The sequence below is a fragment of the Bacillus rossius genome, chromosome 1, assembly GCF_032445375.1.
Source record: "Bacillus rossius redtenbacheri isolate Brsri chromosome 1, Brsri_v3, whole genome shotgun sequence".
NCBI classification, from domain to species: Eukaryota; Metazoa; Arthropoda; class Insecta; order Phasmatodea; family Bacillidae; genus Bacillus; species Bacillus rossius.
This window is the reverse complement of record NC_086330.1, coordinates 72914771-72938971: the sequence shown is the minus strand read 5'-3', so window position 1 is coordinate 72938971 and position 24201 is coordinate 72914771. Positions and strand designations below refer to the sequence as shown.

General features: G+C 35.0%; 1 protein-coding gene across 1 annotated transcript in view; it reads left to right on the top strand.

Moving 5' to 3' along the window:
- LOC134537672 (importin subunit alpha-3) overlaps positions 1-20948 on the top strand; it is a 117068-nt gene extending 96120 nt beyond the window's left edge. Inside the window, exons 9-11 of the mRNA XM_063378373.1 lie at positions 5738-5972; positions 14647-14738; positions 20447-20948. Of these exons, the coding sequence (XP_063234443.1) occupies positions 5738-5972; positions 14647-14738; positions 20447-20542 (423 nt within the window). The 3' untranslated portion in view covers positions 20543-20948. The remainder of the gene's footprint in view (positions 1-5737; positions 5973-14646; positions 14739-20446) is intronic.
- Positions 20949-24201: the final 3253 nt, after the last annotated feature.

Here is a 24201-nt window from a genome sequence, read left to right as displayed (position 1 = left end):
GCAATTGCTTTTTAAACTACCGAGAATGTTACATAAATTATTAGATAAAATTAAAAATACAAGATAAACAAAATTCATTAAAAATTATTTTGCCTTGACACGTTTGATTCCAAAAGACTCTTTTGAGTACGGAATATTGACCATGCTTACGGCAGTTGTGATAAACAACTCTTCGATATATTGATTGGTAATCGCTTGACTAATTACTGCCGAGAATAAAACTGATACATCGAAGATCTGTTTACTTTCATAAACTTTTTTTTTTTTTTTTAATTTTCAGAAGAAGAAGTGAAGTTCAGAACGTTGTTTTTCTGCTTCTGGGAACATTGTCACTTCCAAGAGGCAATGCCTGGATCCAGAACATGTAAAGGAATTTTGGTCTTTTTGCACTGCAATTTACGTAATGTTGATGGGAAGGTGTTGGCTTGGCTTTTTATGAAGACATTTCTATATCACTGATTGTGTTTTATTACTAAACCATTAGAAGAGACATAAAATTTACATGTTACTTGAGTAATAAAAATGTATATAAAGCTAAAGAACATTACTCTTTTAAACAACATTTTATAATATGCCAAATTTTTACTGTAAATATTCAGATTTATACCTAGAACTTAATTAGAAAATATTCGCAAATTATTCGCTATTCGCAAATATTTGCAATTATTTGATTCACATCTGATTCACATTTAAAAAGTCACATTTGCACAGCCCTACTTTTAACTCAATCTCTATTTACTAGTATCGCACAGTACACACAGAGCCGACATGGCTGCAACGATAACAACATTCGTACACATACAAAAAACAAGATGACACCTAAACAAAGGAAGTCAAATCAAAGTCTATGTAGCAAATACAAATAAAACATTATTACTTTCGTGACTTATGTGTCTCACAAAACATATCCAACAAGAACAAGGCGGGCTGTGTGTGACCTTGTGCATGTCCGAACCTGCCTTCCCCTCACAGCAACATTTTTTAATATAGCTTTCATGTCAGTCGGTCACAGGCAGTTGCCATGAAAGATGTAAGATTGGTGCTTATACATAACAGTCAATTAAGCATTTCAGTAAATGAGTGTTATTGATAGTATTTATGTGTTTTTAATGTTTTTATTAAACTGAGTACCAAAGTGCATTGTTATGTTTTGTTGAACAATGGAGAAAAAGTGCAGTGTTGGAGAAACTACTGAAAGTGATTGCCATCTGTTACACTATGTCAAGGACAAGTCTATAAAAGGTATTGAAAAACTTTCTGAAGAAGATTTGAATCTTTTGACATTAAGATGTGAATCCAACAAGTTAACAACTGTTTGCTTTCACCATGAAAGTGTGTTTTTAAAGAAGTATGAATTTTTACAAAAGGTGTGTTGTGATCCTTTCAAAAGACATAAAACTGTTATTAAAAAAGCACTTTGTGTTTTAACTGTAAAACAGAGTAGAATCATCTTATCAAAAGGGTACAAGGTTAAAACCTGGTCAGAAACTTTGTGCATTTTGCAGGAATAAACTTTTAAAAGATAAAGAAGCTGACAAGGTTGAAAGTAATGATGAGCACGAGAATGGACAAACAAAGGATATGGGACTAACATTTAGAGATGAACTTCAAAAAAATACTGTAAATGACGAGCTAAATTCTTCCTTTCATGAAATTGGATGTTCACCAATGAAATTACATGCACTTGGTCATCATAGCAAATTACGTTATGCTAAAGAAAAGCTACAAAAAGTTCATGAAAATGTAAAATCAAAATTGAAACTTTTCTTGAAGTTGAGCTACCAGATGAAAAAAAGTTGTTGGAAAAAAGTATGTTGCAGAACAGTGAAGACATGGATAAACTAGTGAACATTATTAAAAAGGAAATTATAGGTGCATCAAGAAAAAAAAAACATTCAAATGTTGACAATACCAGCTTCTCTGTTTCTACATGAGAGAGATTTTTTACTGAGAGCTCAGTTGTCATTTTTTGCGACCAGGCATGGCAAAATGGAATGCGACGGAATAGGGGGTACTGTAAAACACATAGCTCGGAGGGAAAGTCTTAAACGACCTCTGGAAAAACAAATTATAACAGTGGCTGAACTTTTTGACTTCTGCAAGACCAGAATTGAAAATATCAGTTTCCATTTTATTACTAGAGAAGCAGTTAAATTGACTCGTCTTGCTATGGAAAGTTGCTTCAAAGATGTTCACAAACTCTTCCAGGGACAAGATCATTTCACAACTTTCAGCCACAAAATGATTTACAAACAATTGAGGCTTGAAGAATTAGCAAGGATGAAAAAGCAGCTATTGTTTTTAATTTATTTAGCATTCAGCAAAACTATCTCATGAAATTAGAAGATTTGTACCCTGGATGTTTCATTGCTTGTGTTTATGACAGCTTCTGGTACTTTGGCATGGTGAATGAGATGAATGCTGAACAAAAAGATGTCACGGTACAGTTTCTTCATCCCCGCGGAGTTTCACCATCCTTTTTTTGGCCCAAGAAAGAAGATACATGTGCTGTGCCCATTCCTCATATTATAGCTATGGTGGAACCGCCAAAGTCAATGACTGGAATAACCTATCAGTTTTCACAAGAATGTATGACAAATATCCCATCAAAATTTGACAATCTAGAAGAATTTTGAAGTACAATGACCTAACAGTGTTACAACCGCAAGTACTGTAAGCCTTAATAACATAGGAGTATTGCATGTGTAAATAAACACTACTGTTTTATGTAGTGTAATTTAATAATTATATTTAAATTGAACTGCAATCTCATTACTGAGGTCAGTTCTGTTCGTATTTGTGAGTGTAAAGGGAACAGGTTGATGTCATGGCAGGAATGCAGGATTTGACAGCATAGGAAACAGGAAGCAGCAAGTAAGGTAATTTATTTTATAAAAAGTGTGTGGAATACCAAAAGGAAAATATGGTATTTTAATCATCTGTATATAATTCAGAAACACAGGCAGGCAAATAGCGGCCAAAGCAGCTCATTAACCAAAATTAAATAATTAACTCATTTTAGTGTTTTGAAGTGAAAAAAATTATCAAAGGAGTAAAAAAAAACACGAATCTTACTGTTTAATGTGGTAGAACATATCTTTTAGAACAAAAAAAACAGAGATTTCATGATTATCCTTTCCCTTTATGAGATTTACCATTTTCCGTAAAACTATACATTTTGTTTCGATAATCATAAAAATTACACTTTGAGATTTTTTATGGTTCCAAATAAACACGTAGTAGTTTTGTTCATCTTTTATATTATTCCTGCTACATTGATCCAAACTAAACATTTTTTCAGACAAAATGGTTAGTAAATAAAAAAAATATGAATTTTTTTCCATCGGACAACACATCTAAACTAAACATTTTTTCCGACAAAATGGTTAGTAAATAAAAAAAAATATGAATTTTTTTCCATCGGACAACACATCTAGTTAACGGCGGCCAGATGATTAAAATTCCAATAATCCATAAACTTTAAGGGGCTGTAAAATCTAAACCATTAGAGATAGAGAAAAACAAATTGGTATGGTTACTTACATCAATGAATAGAACAACCATGCCAAGTTTCATCAAAATCTGAGACGGTGGGTGTCATGGTGTGGTTGAACTGACATGGAATCACCCCACAGTAATTTCTTTTTAAACCCACCCTCTTGAAGTTTCTTCACACATACTGCAGTTGCCTTACATATTTGCTTTGCACTGATTATTATTTTTTTTTTGCAGCTCCTATTCATATTACCGTAAAAATTCCCTTTCAAAATTTTAATATTTCAACCAATTTTTACCTGTTGTAATAGTTGCTAACTTAACCTAGCCAACTTTTCACTTTAGTATTATTTGTCTAATTTCCCAGAAGCCACTGCACTACACATTTACTTTTTTCTTTCACTATGTATTTGCCATGATATGTACAACAAATTTTGGTAGGATTCTTATTCTTACTATTCGAATTCTATATTCGTATTCAAGAATAATTTCATATTCGTATTCGATTTGAACTTAAAACCTGATATTCACACAGGCGTATAAATATGGTGCATATGTGTGTGCGTGCGTATGTGTGTGTGTACACACACACGCTAAGTTTTCTAGCTTAGTACATGATATGTATTGTAATTTGATTTACTTAATAATTATATATTAAAACTACATTATTTTGAAGAACAATAATAGAATAAGTACAACGATAAACATTAATAAGCCTAATATAATTAAGAGTTTCCTGTGTTTAATTTTTGCATTTACTGCATTTATTCCAATATTTTTAGTGGTGCACCAATATGAATTTACCGATTACCGATTCGATTACCGATTATGAGAGCAATAATCGGCAGATACCGATTCAGTTACCGATTATAATGAAGAAATTTTTTTAAGTGTAATAATGCACACAAAATTTTTTATTCCCATGTGAATTTAATAACAAGATTAGGTAAAATTGAGAATACAGTTATAATAACAGTATAAAAATATATAAAATACACTATTAAGTCATTGAAAGGGGAAATTAAATTAACTTCTATTTAAATATTTGTTATTGTAAACAACTTGAACTACAGTCTAATAATTGTAATTTACAATAGGTAAGTTTTTGTTGCGGAAAACTAGCATTATTATCGACTATCACATAAGGTTGCATCAAGAAATTACCGTTTAACAATGTAAACATGCTGCTTTATTTTGTTCACTTGAGTTTATAGAAAAATGTTTCCACACTTCACTTTTTTTCTCCCTACTCGCCATCTCACTATAATTATATAAAAATGACTAAAAACCAACTCTAGCACATGTGATTTTATTTATGTTAACTGAATATATAAAATTATAAGTACTTTTTCACTTTTCACGTCACATACAAATAACAAACGCATAATGTTACCAAAGACGCCCATAACGAGTTTGTAAAACAGTGATAAAAACTAGAAGGTATCGGGACCACGATTTTGAACCGCTTCTACGACTCGAAAAGATCGATTGTCATAGAATCCACTGCAACTGTTTGTGGTATTTTGATTGCGTGCCATCTATTTTACTTCTCTGGCTATACGTACAAGGCCACTAAACAAAAGACGAAACATAAATAAACGTGTAGGAAAAATGCATTTTTTATTGTTTGAGGCAATGAGATTTATTAAACGTAACGAAATATCTGTAATTATGATATGACTCAGTTAGATGAATTTTGTAATATATACAAATATTACCGTATTTCGTCCTAAAATGTGTAACAAAATATTACACGGTAAAAACCAACTTAATTACGCCGGGACGTAAATAATCGGCAAAGTAATCGTTAAGATAATCGCCGATTACGATTAATTGGTAAGTACCCATAATCGCCGATTACGATTCATCGGTATCCGCATCGGTGCACCACTAAATATTTTATCTTTAGAATACTGAAGATTCGGTGGGATTCAATGGTTTGACTGGCCCATCTCTATATGGGTATAGTTTGATTTGGTGATTGACTATCTCTCCCCTATAAATTGTGTGTCAACTCAGTAACGAAAGAATGTATTACATGTAAAGTGCAAACTGTTTAAACACTTTGTAAAAAAATGCATATGGAATTTTTGTTCCTTTAAATTGTACCAAAGATTTTAGTCTCACCTAATGCTTGCATAAAATAGGTAAAAATTGTTTGTACAAATTGAGACCTCTTGTTTGACAATTGTGTAATACCGTAACTTTAGTGTTTCTCAGTTGTGCTGTTTGTGTGTCGCAGGGGGAGTTCCAGACACAGAAGGAAGCGGCGTGGGCCATCAGCAACCTGACGATCAGCGGTAACCGCGAGCAGGTGGCGCGGCTCATTCAGGAGGGCGTGATCCCCCCCTTCTGCAACCTGCTGGGGTGCAAGGACTCGCAGGTCATCCAGGTGGTGCTGGACGGCATCAACAACATGCTGAAGCTAGCCGGGCCGCAGGTGGAGGCGCTCGCCAACATGATAGAGGAGTGCGGAGGTAACCCTGCAGCCATCTACGCTATACATTCTCAGAACCATCGAAAAATTATACATTTTGTGTGAATTTCAAAACTTTCGATTATGTCCCAATAAGAACAGAAAAATTTGACTTTCCGTTTAGAAATGCGGCAGCTGTGTCATCATCACCTGTGGCTTTACCTCTCTCTCTCTCCTGGTTGACATTCTTCAAGGCTAAAACTCATCCCTCCTAGAGACAAACCATCTTGTAACCTTCCGCGTGAGAAACTGTCTACATCCTTCACCCCCTCTCACCACCTGTGACGTAAGGCGAAACACCACAAATTGTTGTATAGTCCATTCCTGATAAAAAGAATATTTTTTATGCCCATTCAACAGTGATATTTACCTTTAATAAATACTATAATATAAGTTATGGTATCGGACATTAAATTTAAAAAAAAAAAAACATTGAATATGTGCAAATGTTCATTAGTAGGGCTCCCTGAAAGTGATAAATAAAATTTTCACATTTCGTCATTAAAAATTAGCAATAGCGGTGATAAAATTCACTTAAAAACACAAAAGCTGTGCAAAAAACTTGAGACAAAAAAAGTGTGTGTGTTACTGTAAATATATCCGAAATTATTTCAGTTAAATAATTTTACATGAACCTACTCATTACTGATTACCCTAAACAAATAGGTTACATATATTTATATGACAAGCTTTAGATTTATACACTGATTATTAGTTTGTTTCCATAAACTAATCTGGAAAACTATTAATCCCTTTAACAAAATCTGTAACACACTGTTGACCAACTAATCATCATCGTCACACTATTCAAAAATGAATGTTTGTTTTCATTTTTCCGCTTTTTGGCGCGATTTAAAATGCTTTCTGCTTGATATTACGACGCTGTTCCAACTATATGCCAGCGCCCCCGGCTGACGTGGTATGGCCACTCAAGTAAGGCTGTTCCAAACACCGTTCGCCACCGTTTGCCCAATCATCTGCTTGCTTTTGTATTTATCCGGTGTCGTCGTCCCAAGCTGACGTCAATGCCCCGAGCGGTGTGCGTTGGCTTTAATGTCGCCTGTCTGTCTTATCTATCCAAACGTTATGCCAGAAAGTAAAATAAAGCCATAGTTTTGCGTATTTTTACAGTATATTTTTGGTTTTAACATTATAACGTGAGCGTGTGTAAGCTTTTTTTTGCTTTAGTGCATTTATGACTAATTTTCAGTGGCGGTCATGTTGTGGTGTTTGTTTACCAGTGACGAGACAAGTCTTTTACCCAGTATTTAAATTTCGCGTTAAAACACTGTGATTTAGCGTTTTAATACTAAATTTCGTGTAAAAACGCTGTGTTATGGCGATTTTGCATAAAAACTGTATTTTACTGTGATTTCGCGTTTATCGTCGTTTATTCGCGATCGCGAAAAGAACAGGCCCCTATTCATTAGTCACAGCAGTATTTCTGCTGGAAAATCACAAACTTCAAAATTTTTGGATTAAAAAAAATTTAACAAAGTAAAGTGAGGGGAGTGTCGTTCCATGTGTGCATGTGTTTTTTTCTTGTATTGATGGTCCATATTTGATCTTAATAAATCAAATGCCCTAAAATACGAAATACTATTAATGCAACAAAAGAAACTTCAGCCGCAACGTTTGAACATGGATTGCGCGCTGGCCTCCGCGTCAGCCAGCCGCTGTGCAGCCAGAGAGCCACTTGCCCACCTGCACAATGCCTGCCCTCCTCTCTGTGCTGGTTCTGGTCTTGAATGAATTGTTATGCTACCATCTCTTCCGTTACAAACATTAAAAAATTTACACTGTTATTCCTACAATCGCGTGAATAGTGTCTTATTTCAGTTGTTGACTAAAGAATTATTGTGATTTATATAATTTATGATAGATATTTGATTAAAGTTTATTTATATGAAAACTTGTTCATAATTATATTTAAACTTTATATCTAAACACCAGTTTTTAAAATTAATTACAAGTCATCTAGACGTGAACTGTTTCGTCGACTGTTTATAAAGTGAAGTGAAAAGTTAATGTGGTTTTCATTGCTTATTACAACAACAATTTCGGCAATAAAGATTAATTATTCTTTCATTTTAAAAATCTGATTACTAGTATAATTTCAAGTATTTATTCTTTTATTATTAAAAAAAAGTAGCATCTGTTGGCGAGTGGACTAATAATAGGTTATGTTAGATATTTGATTATAGTTTTTTTTATATGAAAACTTGTTCATAATTATATTTAAACTTTATAGCTAAACGCCAGTTTTTAAAATTAATTACAAGTCATCTACACGTGAACTGTTTGTCGACAGTTTATAAAGTGAAGTGAAAAAATGTGGTTTTCATTGCTTATTACAACAAGAATTTCGGCAATAAAGGTTAATTATTCTTTAATTTTAAAAATCTGATTACTAGTATAATTTCAAGTATTTATTCTTTTATTATTAAAATAAAAATGATTCAATTTTATTCATAAAATTATGCAATCATTTGTTTTTTTATGACGTCACGTTAAACTATCGTCCGTAAACCGACTTTACAGACAACCAATTTTTTTTTAAAACTAAAACTCGTCATAAATGTGCAATCCATACCCTGGTAAATATGGTAATACAGAACACTGAGCATCTGAATTATGCTTCATTGAATGATATTCTACAACCACTGTGAATTTTGATGGTGTAGAAAAATTATGATTGAAATAATTGGTAGAAACACTATTTTCCACATATTTTTGTGACATGTTTCTATTAGGGTTCTGCGAATATTCGAAATTTCCGAATTCGAGTTCGAATTTTTTGATATTCGATTCGTCAATTTAAATCGAATTCATTTTACAATAATTCGACTTGCAAAATCTGGCCCGGATACACTAATATAAGACATCCCCCTCCCCCATTTTTAAAAGAAATGTAAATGGATGATTAGATCTTCCACTTACAAAAAATTATACAGCGAAACCCCTTATTTACGTTTTCACATTATTTGAACCATTTTATTTCTGTCCCGTTTTAACCTCATTTGATGTAATGCAATAAATTCCCGTTGTTTACAGCACGCCTATTGCTTTACGCAGTTTACGCCGTTCGTTCTGATAAAACTGCTTACTATTACAAAGTAATCTGATGTGTGAATCGTGTTTTAAAGACGTTTTTAACAGTTATAAACTTCATTAACGTCTCGGGAGTGGCTTCGTACCGCTTATAAAAACGCAAGCAGCGCCAGTTTGGTTGTGTTGATTCCTGTATTACTGTATAGAGCGCACGCTTGTAGTCATAAATTAATATCGATAGCTCGCAGACTGCATGCACGCGCGCGCTCTGTCAGGAACCGAGTTAACCCGCACGATCATTATGCGTATAGTTACAAATCACGTTCTTGTTACGGGTTTATTTTCTTTTACGTTGAATAAAATTGTTTTATTGCATCACTCATTAATTTAAATTATTTTGCGTGCTTTCACAAAGTCTACTTTTTAAATAAACGTACTTTCCTTGAATAGGTTTTGTTTTTATGGATTACTTTCCTTTTTTTTTTTTTTTTTTTGCATAATAGTATTCTCCGTTCACTCTTACCTGAGTTTTGGAATAAACAAAGCCTCTTGTAAACAAACATTTTCATTGGCTGCCGGCCGCCGCGCACATTACTTGTGCGCAAGAAATAGTCCCTCTGTTACATACCATTTGTAAGTATTTTTACACTGCCTTTTTTTATAACAATTGTTATATAGCATTATAGCGTTTCACTATTAAAATCCAATACAGTTTAATGTGTCAGCAAGTATTTACTTACAATTATGTTAGCAGACGCTGTGTGTAGTGTACAGTTCATGCCCGGCGCAACAGTTGTATTTCGGATTCGCGCGCGCACGGTTTGTTATGGCTGACGCCGGACCGAGTTTTGCAGAGGTGCCAAGTTCTACGAATTGTCCGTAGTTTATACTAATTATTGTGGCTTGCTACGGAAGTACGGATTCCGTTTTTAAGCTACGGAATAATCAGCTTCAGATAAAAAAAAAGGGCCATTGTCTTGTGCACGTACGCATGTACAACTGTGTATATCGTATGACGCATCATTTTCCCACTCTCAGGGAGAGTTTTGTTTTCACTTTAAAATTGTGTGGAACTAGTCGAGTTAGCATATTATTGTGAATTATGTGTTTTGTGTATAGATAAGTTGTTTAAAAGCGTATGGTGTACAACGTCCCGCTTCGCTTGTTCAAGATACTTTTGTATTTGTATAAGCACGAGAAAAATATTGATTATATACAATTGATCTGTGTATTGCTTCGGGCGTGTGGATTGGCTTTTCGACTCATTCATCGATACATCGATCCGTCCAGTTGTTGGTTGTTCTTTGTGCGGGAAGCGTCATCTGTAGTTATCAAGTTTTACATTTGAAGTTACCTTAAATATTTTGGAAATATAAATGTTGCGTGCGTGTGAACTCAACATGGCTTCCAAACCAAAATATTTACAAAAGTATCGCAAAGAATATTCGCAGTTGTGGACAAGTCTAGCCGTGTCTAGTGTATCTGAATACCACGTGTTTTGTAATTTGTGCAAGTGCGATTTTAGTATTCAACATGGAGGTAAAAACGATTGCCAGCGTCACGTAAGTAGTAAAAAGCACATGGACAATTTGCAAGTAAAAAATGCTAATAAAACTTTGATGTCTTTTTTTAAAACTGAGACTGCTGATCCCACTACAAACGCCGAAGTTCTTTCTACTTCATTTCTCATCGAGCACAACACACCACTTGCTGTTGCAGATCATTTCAGCCCTTTATTAAAATCAATGTGTCCAGATTCAAATATCGCACAGAATTATGCTTGCAAGCGAACAAAGACTACTGCAATTGTTAAATCACTTGCAGAGACGTCCCAAGCCGAAATAATTGATAACTTAAAGCATTCAGCTTTCAGTATTGCTACTGATGGGAGTAATGACAATGAAGAGGTTACATTATACCCCATCGTCGTAACGGCCTACAGATCCGATCTAGGAAAAATCGTTTCAGAAGTTCTTGCTGTTTGTGCTTGCAAAGTTCAAAACACAGGAGAAAACATCTTCATTTTGATTAATGAAGAGATACAGAAGAGGGGTTTGACATGGAATAACTGCTTGTCATTTGGCACAGATAATTGTTCAACAATGATTGGCAGACATAAAGGAACAGCTTCCTTCATAAAGAAAGAAAATCCAAATGTGTTCATGAAGGGTTGCGCTTGTCATTTAATACACATTGCTGCACAGAATGCTGCAAAAGAATTGCCAGTATGTATTGAAGATCTTTTGGTTGATTTGTACCACTACTTAGATAGAAGTTCTCTTCGTCATCAGAAGCTGCAGCAATGTCAGGTTCTGTGCGATACTGCCACACACAAAATTCTAAAGCATACAAGCACTAAATGGTTATCATTAAAGAATTGTATTGATAGGTTTTTGGAACAGTGGCCTGCACTACTCAGTTTTGTTTTTGGTGAAAAAAAGTGTGATGAACGTAATTTGAAACATACTGCTTGCATTTCAGCTGGTGGTAATGAAGTAGGAGAGGCTGGGTGCATACCTGAAATTACTAGTACTTTAGTTCCTTTGAATGACAAAGCAAGGCAAAAAACTTCAAATGTTACCAATATCAAGTCCAATTCGTACGTTCTTGAGAGGCCAAATGCACCTGACAGAGACTCCATACCTCGAGATGTTGCAACGTCTACAACTAAGAAGCACGCTTTGTCTAAGTCAAAGAATGATGAAGCTCCAGCTCAATCAAAACGCAAGATTGACATCTCAAGCAGTCAAAATCCAAAATCAGCAAAAAAAATAGCAACCAAGCCTACGCATCACAGTGTGAATGTACGACTTGATAGGATTAAGCAGGCTTTGTCTTCGCCTGTTACTAAATTGTACTGTTTGTTCCTCCAAAACATTACCCCAGTGTTTACAAGAATTAATACGGTGCTGCAAAGTGAAGAACTGCTAATTCACATTCTCCATAGTGAGCTATTATCACTACTCACTGAGCTTTTTTCAGGTTTCTGAAGCCTGAAGGTATTCGGAGTAGCAAAAGTATTTTAGATGTCAAATATTGGGATAGGAATCAACAAAAAGACAACAAAGACATAGTTGGTGCAAAAACATGAATGTACATAAGTGATAAAGATGTGGGTTTAAGTGAAGAAAACATGGTGATTTTCTTTACCTGTGTGCGAAAATATTTTGAATCTGCTTGCAAATACATTCTGACCAAGTTTCCACTACAGAATGAAACTGTAATCCATGCTGCTGTAGCTGACATACAAAAACGTGAAACAGTTTCCTATGAATCTGTTCAGTATTTTTGTGCGAAGCATTCATTCTTGTTGAATGAGCAGGAGAGCTCTGATCTGGAAGTGGAATTTGCTAGGTATCAGTGTGAAGATCTTCCTCAGGAAATCAAATTGTGTAACAGAAATAGAATGGATGTTGCATGGCATTTGATTACAAAACTGAAGAATGCTGATGGACATAAGAAATTCATTGTCCTTCCTAAAATAATGTTGGCAATTCTTACGATACCTCATAGTAATGCTTCTTGCGAGAGAATTTTTAGCATGGTTAGGAAAAACAAGACAGAATTCAGGCCTACAATGGGTTCTGAATTACTAGAATCTTTGGTTATTCAGAAGACACACATGCTAACAAGTGGCAAAGCTTGCTTTGATCAGAAATTCTCATGTGATGTGCTTATCAAAGCAAAGAAGGCAACACTCAATATGCTCCAGAAATCCTAGACTTAACTGTGAAGAAGTTTCATACAAACAACATGTGTAAGTTATATACCTTTCTTGTTTTATTATAGGTATTGTGTGTGTGAACTTTGTCGAACATCTACTTCCACCCCTCCCAAAGCTGGATCTGCCCCTGATTTAATTCACTACTGAAAATATTCTATAACTACTGATTTTTTTTATATTTACTACTGATTGCATTGGTAAATGGTTGGCACCTCTGGTTTTGTAAAGCACAGAACGGGAAAGCCTTTGAAAAGTGCACAGAAAACTATTTTGTTGAATGTTTTTGAAACATTTTCACACAAATATCCGGATTGTCATGTAAACAATATCGCGAGTTTAACTGAGGAATTTACGAGTGTTTCGAAGAGCAGTGTGCTTCGTGCATGGAAAGAATTACAGGACACTGGGACATTAACAACTCCCGGGAAGAAAAGGAAACTTGAGTATCCTGTTATCAAAATTTGTGATGATTTTGTGAAGACGGCTATTAGGCATAAAGTGCATAGTTTTTTCTTTGCAAATGAACCACCTACGCTGAACAAAGTGCTACGGTGCTTCCTGTTATATTACTTCTTCGTTATTTTATTAGCACCGACTGTACTGAAGTGTGTGTGTTGCAACTAGTGCTTGGCGCGCAAGATGAATTCAGCCTATCACTTTCTGACGCGGCGCAGTGATACAACGGTGTTTGTTGATTTCAAAACTCAGTTAAGAGTGAACCCACTGTCTCACCCCTAATTATAAACTTGATTTTAGAATAAAATGTGCAATGCTTAAGCGATAAAAACGGTAAATTTGTTATTTTTCTTTTGTACCACTTCCTTATGCTGTGATATTTTTATTAATATTTTTATCCTTGAAAGTCAAACATGCTAAATAATGTGGCAAGTGAGAGAGTTTTCTCTACAGCAGGCAACATAGTTACCAGCCGCAGATAATTCTTTTTGCCGCACCATGTCAATGAACTCACCTTTCTCCATGACAATTTGAAATGATTTGCGAAGTGATTTATGTAAGTGGTACAGACATATCATAATTTTTTTTTTAATTTTTGAGAATCTGGTTGTGCTTCAATATAGTCTCACTTTAATTTTAGTTACTTGATTTAAACTGTGAATTATGTGACAAATTTTTCAAAGGGGGAATGTTAAATTTTTTAATGATCTATGTTATTTTTAATATTCTCAAATTCAATTCGAAAAAAATTCTAAACTCGTGAATTTTTTTGAAATTCGATTCAAATTTGATTCAAACTGAAAAATTTTAATTCGCAGATGTCTAGTTTCTATCCCCAATTATTTCAATAAAAACAGCATCATCGAATCATAAGGCAGAGAGTTCAAGAGAGTGCACATGATAAGTCAAGGGCACACTTTGCTAAGCAAGCCTTTTTTCCTGCTCTCACATTAAAACAGCTTGGTTGAAGGGAAATTATGTATCTTGCCACCAAATAGTCACTTAATCCCTTTTAACCACTGGCCTTGTGCATTCACAGAAGATACAGTTTATCATTGTACACTCTGCCCCCAGAAGTGCTGGAGAATGTCTACAAAGCATTAGCATATTCATCACTGCTGGCTGGTTACCACTGGTGTTCAGCAATTTATCTTAATTGTTTGTTTCACGTTCAGTGCTGTAAGCGTGACATGCACTGTAGATGTTGGCTACAACATAGAGGGAGAGGCATAAAGTTAGTACCTTTCTTCTATACTTCTTATTACTACAGGGAAGAAAAAAAAACAGTGTAGTTTCAATGAAGACTAAACTCTATGTGTTATTAAGTAGAATAATAAACCTATTTTAATGATATTGTAGCCTTGATTATTGTGATTAAAAATATGTATTTTTCCTTAAGGTTTGTTGCAAGGGGTTTTAAAATTTTGTTCTGTGTTTTTATTAGGTTTGGACAAAATTGAAGGTCTACAGAACCACGAAAACGTTGAGATTTACAAGTTGGCATACGACATAATTGAACAGTACTTCTCTGAAGATGTAAGTATCTTTGATGTTTGTATAATTTATTCACTGGTTCTGACAAATTTTTTAGTGTATTTTTTTTTTTTTTAATTAATAAGTGCTATTTACATGTCTGATGATAGTGAATTTGAATTACTTGTGTCTTGTAGTAGACACTTCTGTTAAGAGTTCCACACAAGCCACTTTTTTGCTGTTTTATGTGATTTGTTTAAGAAACTCTGCCTTCTTCACTGCTAGAGAAATAGTAAGTAATCCCTAGCAGATTTTTTTATGTTGAGGTTCATACGATTTTTCTTCATCTTAGCGATTAAACATCTCCAAAATGTGTGCAACAGCTGCTCTCTTAACATTGTGTGTTAATATTGTACCCATGTTAAAAGAATTATGTTTTCTTTAAGCTATTTTCTTAATTTAAATTTTATTTTTTTTTTTGTATATTATAGCAACCTGCATGTGCTAAAATACTTGAGCTTACATAAATGTTCTTTTATTATATTGGGATATAGCAAATAAACCATATTTTCTAGGATATGAGACATTATATTGTAGGTCATCACATGTGATGTGATGTTGTATGGAGTTATACACCCAGCAGTACTTATGCTGCTGTAGCGCAGAGGATGGAAAACAGCTTGAGTCTATTTTTTAAGTCTTGTATCCAATCCTGCAAACATTTCCAGTTAGTGAGCCAGTCACCAGTGTTGGCATTATGTATCTGTTACTCTTTTCTTTCTGAAATGATATATTTTCATGCTTCACTAATTAAAAGAAGTTTGTTAAACCCCACCCCACCTTGTTAATTAACTGCTGGTCAGGATCCAGGCACCAACCCATCTCTTCATCCATGTACTAGGGCATTGTGGGCAAAAGAAACGCCTCGCCCTCCCTAAGCTGTCAAGTCTTAAGATTCAAATCAGAGAGTGAGCAAAATTTAATTACACACATTATTTGCTGATAATATGCCACCCAAAACTATTTTGACTGCATGTGTATAAGCAAAGTTGTGCCACTTCCGTGCCAAAGACCAAGTGGTATCAATATTTTATGTGATGGTGCAAATTTGTTTTCCAATCTTCACTACCATAAGTGAAAAGAGGCACGTTGGTTGATCAGTCCGAACGTTTGCCTTCCATCAAGGGGATTGAGTTTCGATTTCCGGCAAGGTCTAACCCAGAATTTCGCAAGTAGGAAACATGGTGGACATTGCCATGGCTTGTGGGTTTTCTCGAGGTACTCCAGTTTCCCCCGCCAATTCATTCTATCACTGCTGCATACTCATCTCACTCTTCTTTAGGCTGGCCAGAACTACAGGTCTGTCCTTCGGGTAGGGCAGCTGGTTCAGCCTCATTCCATCCATGTAGACCCTGCCTCAGGCGGGATACTACATGTAGATTTTCATTCACTACTGTAAAGCGTCTTGGATGGTGTGTTGTATGTGCCATAAACTAATATCATTATAATTTTTGCTGCTTATTATATCTATCTGAATAGACAGACCTCTATCGCAAGCTGTCGCCTACGTTTTTATGTCCATGCATCAAAAGAACTAAAATTTATTTTTCTTCCTCCTACAACAGAATCACTCTCATCCACTTTAATGATATGTTTTACATCCTTAACCTCCACTAGGCAAATACGAATACCAAATTATATTTGAATTTGAATATCAAATTTGAATAGTAAAGGTGAGAATTGGAATCCCACTAAAAAAAACTTTTTTGCATCATGTAACATCTTCTCAAAAATTAGACAGATAATAATAAAGTCCAAGGTTTGTTAGGTTAAGTTAGTTACAATAATTATATGGAAAATGTATTTAAAAAAATTTAATTTATGAAATAAAAGATTGCTTTTTTTTATACAGCTAACCTAACCTAACTTAACCTAATCAACCAACCTTCCATTTTAGTTTTTGTTAATCTTATTTTCCAGAACCTGCTCCTCTACATATTAATCCAGAAACATTTTTTCAGCCGCAAAATAACATGAAATCCAATGCAATCAATTTCAGGGGGAAAAAAATTATATATATATATATAAATGCTGTACTCCCAAATTAGTGATTAAATTGGCTCATATTTACACATTTAAACTCTTAGTTATTCACAAGTTTTCGTTGTTAACAGTAGCTAGGTACAGTGAAACCCCGTATTTACGTTAACGGTATTTACGTTTTCCCGTTATTTACCTCCTTTGTTTTTGGCCCAATTTATTTTCCATAAGGCGGTATATGTCGTTTTCACGCTTGTTACGTCGGAAAAATTGCTTCATTCCCGTTATTAACGTCTCGTTCAGTGTTTACAAACACCGAAACATGGCCGCCATAGAAGAAAGATACATCAAAAGCTGCGTATGTGAATGCGTTCGTGTCGTGAACAGTGCAAGTAACCTTGCACTATTCACAGTACTTCTATTTCCACAGCTTTCCGCTACGAGCGCTGGTAGTATCATTGGCTTTAGCGGTAAATGTATTTGACACATCTTTAACTCTTTGTCGTTATTAATATCTGTGAGAAAATGGAGAAAGTGAAACAACGAAAAACTATTACCGTTGCCGATAAAATCAAAATAATTGCCAAATTCGACGAATATGTTGGATCACGTGTGGACCTTGCGAAAGAACTTTCAATCCCTGTGAGTACTCTTAACACCATCATCAAAAGCCGAGAAACCATCACTGCAAATGCCGCGCAATGTGGGCCAAGTGCTAAAAAACGTAAATATGTGAAGGACTCGAAATTCAAACAGCTGGAAGATATTCTTCTTGAGTGGTTTTCTGGTGCACGTGCCGCAAATTTACCAATAAATGGTACAATACTGAGAGAAAAAGCACGTGTTATTGCCTCTAGGCTGGGAATTCAAGATTTCTCAGCTTCCAATGGATGGATTGATCGGTTTAAGCAGCGTCACAATATTGTTTACAAGGTGGTTTGTGGCGAAAGCAAAAGTGTGGATGTGGAGACTGTGGAACATTGGAAGGAAATTCTACAGGAAAAAATTGCTGGGTTCGACCCGAAAAATGTTTTCAATGCCGACGAAACAGGGTTGTTTTTCAATGTTCTACCAGACAAAACCTTTAGTTTTAAAGGGGAAACGTGTCACGGAGGTAAGCTCAGCAAGCAACGGATTACTGTGTTATTGCTTACCAATGCAGATGGAAGTGAAAAATTCCCCCTTTATGTCATTGGCAAAGTGAGGAAACCTCGATGTTTTAAAAACATCAAGTCACTCCCAACAAAGTACGAAGCAAACACCAAAGCCTGGATGACCAATGCTTTGTTTCAGAGCCAGTTGCATGCATTTGATTCAAAAATGGCTTTGCAAAATAGGAAAGTTCTTCTTTTCATAGATCAGTGCTCTGCTCACAAAGCAACCATCCAGCTTCGCAACACTGATATTGTCTTCTTCCCAGCAAACTGCACGAGTGAGCTACAGCCCCTTGACTTGGGTATCATTCAGGCATTCAAGTTTTTGTACCGCAGATACCTAGTTTCAAGGGCAGTAACAATGCTTGATGTTGGAAAAGACCCTTCTTTGATGAAGATAAATCTGCTGACTGCATTGCATTTTAGTGCAAGAGCCTGGAAAGAAGTGAAAACATCAACTATTCAAAACTGCTTTGCAAAAGCTGGATTTGTGTTCCCAGAAAAGCCTTACACTCTCAGTGAAGAAGATTACAGTGACATTGAAGATTTTGAAGGACATGAGAGGGTGTTGCAGGAGAAAATATTTCAAGATTACGTGGATGTGGACAGTCAGGTGATCACTTCGGAAGTGCAATGTATAGAAGATATTGTAGAAAGCCATGTCAGTACTTCTCAACAGGATACTGACGAAGATGATGATGATGATGAAGAAGTGACAACACCCACGAGTAAAGATGCTCTTGCTGCTCTTCAAACTCTGCGAGACTACATTGGAGTATCTGCTGGTGAAAACTGTGATGGTGTTTTTGATAATTTTTATACTTTAGAGAAGCAGATCATGTGCATGAACACTCAAAGATGCAAGCAAACCAAGATTTCTGATTATTTTACAAAGAAATAGACCTAAGTTAGGCATGAAAGTTTTTGCACATAAGCCTACAAAACTTTTTTATGGTAACATTTTATCATGGCACACATTGCTTCAGTGTTGTATTCACACAATTTTATAAGTTATATGTTGTAAATTTATTTTGGTTTACATAGGCCTAATGAAGGATTTTTTTAAGATATTTCGTTCACTGTGTCTTTTTTTGATGTCTCTGACTACTGAAGTAAAAGGAGTGCATTAAACCAGGTATGTTACATTTTAAAAATATGTTTCCCTCAATTTACATTTTCCTGGTATTTACACTTTTTGACTCTGTTCCCCTGAAAAGTGTAAATAAGGGGTTTCACTGTATATTGTATTTTAGTTCAGCAGTATTATAAACATGATTTCTGCTAATACATCTGGAATCTTAAACCATTATATATGTTTTTTATATATATTTTTGTGTTCCATCTTCTGTTTCATCATAGATACATACGGCAAGTAAGCTGCTACTGTATCACATGGTGTTAGATTGATTGTGACTATCGATTTATGCACCAATCCCTCACTTAGCACGTCTGTAAACTTCAGTTAGCACTAAATCATCACAGGCAAAAAAAAGTCGGGCTGACTCCACGAAGTCTGTTTTAATTCGGTAACCAACAGATGTACCGTGGCATACAGTCAGCCATACGAGGGAGGAAGAGATGCGCACACAGGTCTGACTATGCTATAGGCTGCTGTACAAACATCAGTTATGGCAAGTTAAGTTGCGACTATGGAGTGTAAAGGACCAAATGTGTTTATGTCCATGTGTATGCCACCGGGCCGTACCATTGTCGCCTGGCCACAGGTCATGATGAACTCAGTCTAGCCAGTGGTAGGGAACTGGCACAAACACAAGCAACGTCTGCCCATTAATCTGTTCGTAACTGTACGTATGCAAGCACCTGCAGTTGGAATTATAGTGGAATCATGGCTTCCAAGTAAGAGCATACTGCATCGTGTTCAAGTAATTTAAGACAAAACTATAAGTGTTACAGCGTGCAGAATGTTATGAAGGCCACACAGTGTGAACTTTAAACGCCTTGAAGACACATGTTGATGGCTTCGTAACTATCCGAAAGCCTTAATGTTACCAAGGAAATAACTTGGTTAACATAATTAGCAAACACTTCATTCCACTAAATTTGTTGCTAATCACATCCCAATTCTCTCTGGAAATTATTATTTCCCATTCAAAATATTTCTCAAATTGAAAACTATATTCCTGCACAGCCTTAAAATTTAATAAATATGGCTGCACAACTTTTTTAATTTTATTACGTATACAATAAGTTTTAAGTTTCTGCGGCCCATCAATAGGAAATGAATGTAATTTCCAGACAGTTGTGACCAGAGAGAGTCCTACATGAGGACTTATATATTTTATCTATGGATTTTTCTTTAATGTAGCCAAATATTTAAGTGATATTTACCTTCAACTTCATCTTCTGAAAGATTTAAATCTTTGACTTTGATATGAATTGAAAAAAGTTGTTTTCGCACACCCCTAGTTGATTTTGTGCTATTATTATTATTATTTTATGAAATTGTCCAATGTAAAGGTTAGAAAGTCAAATATATCTCTATTAGGATTGATGAAGAATTGAATTGCTCTTATGTTGAGCATATCTGCTGTGTGTTACATGGTCATTTTTCAACAGGTTGAAGACGACCCAAATGTGGCGCCACAGTCGTCAGACGCGGGCTACCAGTTTGATCCCAACACCAGCATACCCAGTGACGGATTCAAGTTCTAACACGGCTCCGTGCAATGCTGCATGCACACTCGCAGTTACAGTGCAAATGCAACACCTTGAAGGATGGACATGTGAAACTGCTTCCAGCCTGTACATGTATCCGTTGTTTAAAACATGACATGGTATATATATTTTAAAAATTATTACCGCTTGTGCTAACGACAACTCGACCTGTTCTTTGACACCAGCATCACTTAAATTCTTCAATGGATAGTTCAGTTGATGACAAGTGTATTGCTTTACTATCTCCTTTTGAATCACTAAAGGTGAAAGCTGCTGTAGTTGATGTGATGAAATTGGATGAATGCTAACGTATTACGCATTGGTTCTAGAATCAGAGGTTTTTTTTTGTCATAATTGTTATTTGTGAAGTTTATTAATAAAATTTAAGTTGTATTTAATCAAATTCCTAAAGGTTTGATATTGGTTACTTTTTTTTTTTCGTTATTTTAGTTTCCCCAAAAGAATTTTCTGTGTTTTCTGTATTTCTCAATATGTGAAAAACATTGTTCATCAAAGTTTGGTGAGTTGTGGGTACCTTTTGAGTGGTTTTTGGGAAGATTGACCTTGAATTCAAATCATTGCCTGTACAAGCCTGATTGAGAACATACCATGCTGTACAAGAGAATAATATTGTCAATATGTCAACTTTGAGATTGAGATTTATTTAATCCTGTAGAAGTGTTGAAGTACTAAATGTTTTTTCAACACTAACTTTATTCCTGTCATGTTAACTGCCAATTTGTTGAGCTTTGTAAAAATTCATAGATAGCTGATGGAAGGTAAACATATTTATTGTCATATTGATGGATCTTTCATTTTTTCTCATCCTGTCACCGAGTGTTTTCTTTTAAGTGTTTTACACTAGTGCGTTTGCTGCCTTTCCTTTCACACATTATCACATAAGCCAGCTGTGCTCATATTATTTCGAGATCTGTATTGAGTGTTTTTTACTATTAATACAATTATTTTTTGTTGCAGTGTCAGTGTTCAGTTATTTGTACAAGCACTGGGGAAATTGAATTCTGATGTCAGTCAGCATTAAAACCTGTGTTCACTGGTATAGTCGTGCACACAACCTGAAACAAATTGGATTTGTCAAAAATATCTGTCCAACATCTGCTGCGTATTGTGTGTATCAGCGAATCTGAGCGTGTTCCAATATCCATAGATATGAGGCTGTCTAGCCAGACTTTATACGTACGTACATGAATACTAACATGCTGAAGTGGTTCAGCTGCTTGTATATTTGGAACGTCTGGTACACGTACTCTTATTATAAGTAATGTACTTGTGCCCAGTTCTTGGCGGCTGTAATCACTGAGGTGTTTGCTTAGGCCTACGGGACATGTCAGATTCCCGCCTCCTGCCTGACTCATTTATGAGCACTAAGTCTGTACCCAACTGGTTCGGAGCCCTTTGGTCTAGGAGGTCTATATTTGTGCTGAATAAAGTTTCTTGTCGAATCTACGTAATAATGGAAGGTAAATAAAATTATTCAAAATTGATAAAAATACTTTTAAATATTTTCTTGTTTTTTCATACAAAGTGTGGAAACTGTCGCCTATGAACCATGGGTTCATATTCTCTCGGACATTTATATTTTTAATATTTTATTTTGAGATTTGTTAACTAACAAACTAACAGAAATTGTTTTTCAGACACACAGCATATCTTTCTTCTCCCTTCACCCAAATTCTTACTAAACTAAAACACTGATAATAATATTATATCTGTAAAAAAGCAGAGTTTTTGTATTGTCACATCAAGACCTAGCAAAATGTTGATGCCTTTGTGAACACCCTGTTGTAAAGTTAGGTAGTTGAAGTTACAGTAAAAATCTCACTACCATGATATTTTATTATTTTTCCAATGATATGTTTTCTATTTACTCATTAATTGTTCAATATAAAGTACGTACTTCAGTATCACATGGGTAATAATATGATGTCCCTTGATGTTCTCTTTGTTACTGTACCATTTATATATCAAGGATTCAGCAGTTCATTTTACAATTGCATGACACATCATCAGTTTTAGATAACTTTTTGAAGCAAACACAAAAATCAAAATAAAGTTTGGAAACTTTTTGCATTAGCAGGCATGTAAATAATTTACGTAATTTGCTTGCTGTGTAACTCGTATAGGTACTTTATGTAAGGTTCATACTACATATGTAACTCATGTAAATAAGTTATGCAAGTTGTGTTTTATGTAACACATTTAAATAATTATTTAAGTTGCAGCTACATTAGTTTACATATGATTACTGGATAACAGTTGGAAACTGCGACAGATTACGAGCACACATTTTAATGTTGTAGCTTGGCTAACTACACAGGTAGCTTTATTGATTTACTTGAAACTTATAGGCATTTTCTAATGGACATGCTTAGCCAGGTTTTGGAAACTTTCATATAGGGATGGGGAATTACAAAACTATAAAAAAAAATAAAGGGAATTAATTTTTATCTCGAATGGTCTTTTTAATATTAGGGCTGGGCCGATGCCGATTCCGATTCTTAAGTATCGGCCGATATTCAGAGTATCGGCATCGGCAGCATCTGTAAAATAATTGCCGATACTTCGCGCCGATACCTCAGTCCAAGTTCTTAAACTGTGTTACAGCAAATTCTCTCTAGTACGTCCCTCTTGTTAACGTACAATCCAGTATAACGTATAAAGCCACCGGTCTTGAAACGCCATGCAAATTAATAGGCATAATAAATATATAACGTACGTTTTTCAAAGCCCTGGACTGTAATTTCTCATTAATACGTATCTTTTTGCCGATATTATTATACAAAATATTAAACATGTTCTCATTTCGTTCACAATTCTATAGCTTTGTTTAACAACAGGTCTTGTGGAAATTGTTTACAGACGTTTTCTTTATTTCGTTGAATAAAATGGCAGGTGCAGTGCTGGTAACCGTGCGGATAGAAATTTCATTCGTATAAAAAAATGTCCGTTTTTTGTGTGATTGGTGTAGCAACATAACATTTATGCGGAATAATCAAGAGCTATAAATAAAAAACGCTTAACTTTTTCAACTAAGAAAAAAACGATTTGATAATATTTATCCTACAAAATGCGTATTTTCGCGTTTGAATTTGTAGCAATGGATATTGGCCGATGGCGGCCATATCTGGCTAGGTACATAAAACGTGGACTATACGATGGCCAACGACTACTAATGCGTTTCTGTTACCGTTTGTTTTCTGTTTTGATGACCTAACCCATAATGTGTTTGTAATCATCATTTCAAATTAACATCTTTCGCAATTGTACACAAATGTAATACGTATACAACATTTATTTAACATATCTAGTGGCACACAGTTTCCGACGCTAGTGAACATTTTGTGACGTTTCGTGAAGCTTGTTTAATGGCGACGTGACGACGTGGATAACTAGTTTATATTTTTATATTTAGTGTATTACGGCAGCATATGTAGGTAGGCCTAACCGTAGAAGTTATGAGTACCCAAAAGCGTGTGGGTATCAGCATTGAAAAGTTATAAAAGACATTTCTCAAAGGAAAGTTCAAACAAACATTCTTGACTATATAAAAAAAAAACTAGGTACTGTATGTTGAACAGTTGAACATTATTTTATAAGTGGGTTTGAATATGTCCAGCTATTAGAGGAAAAAGTAC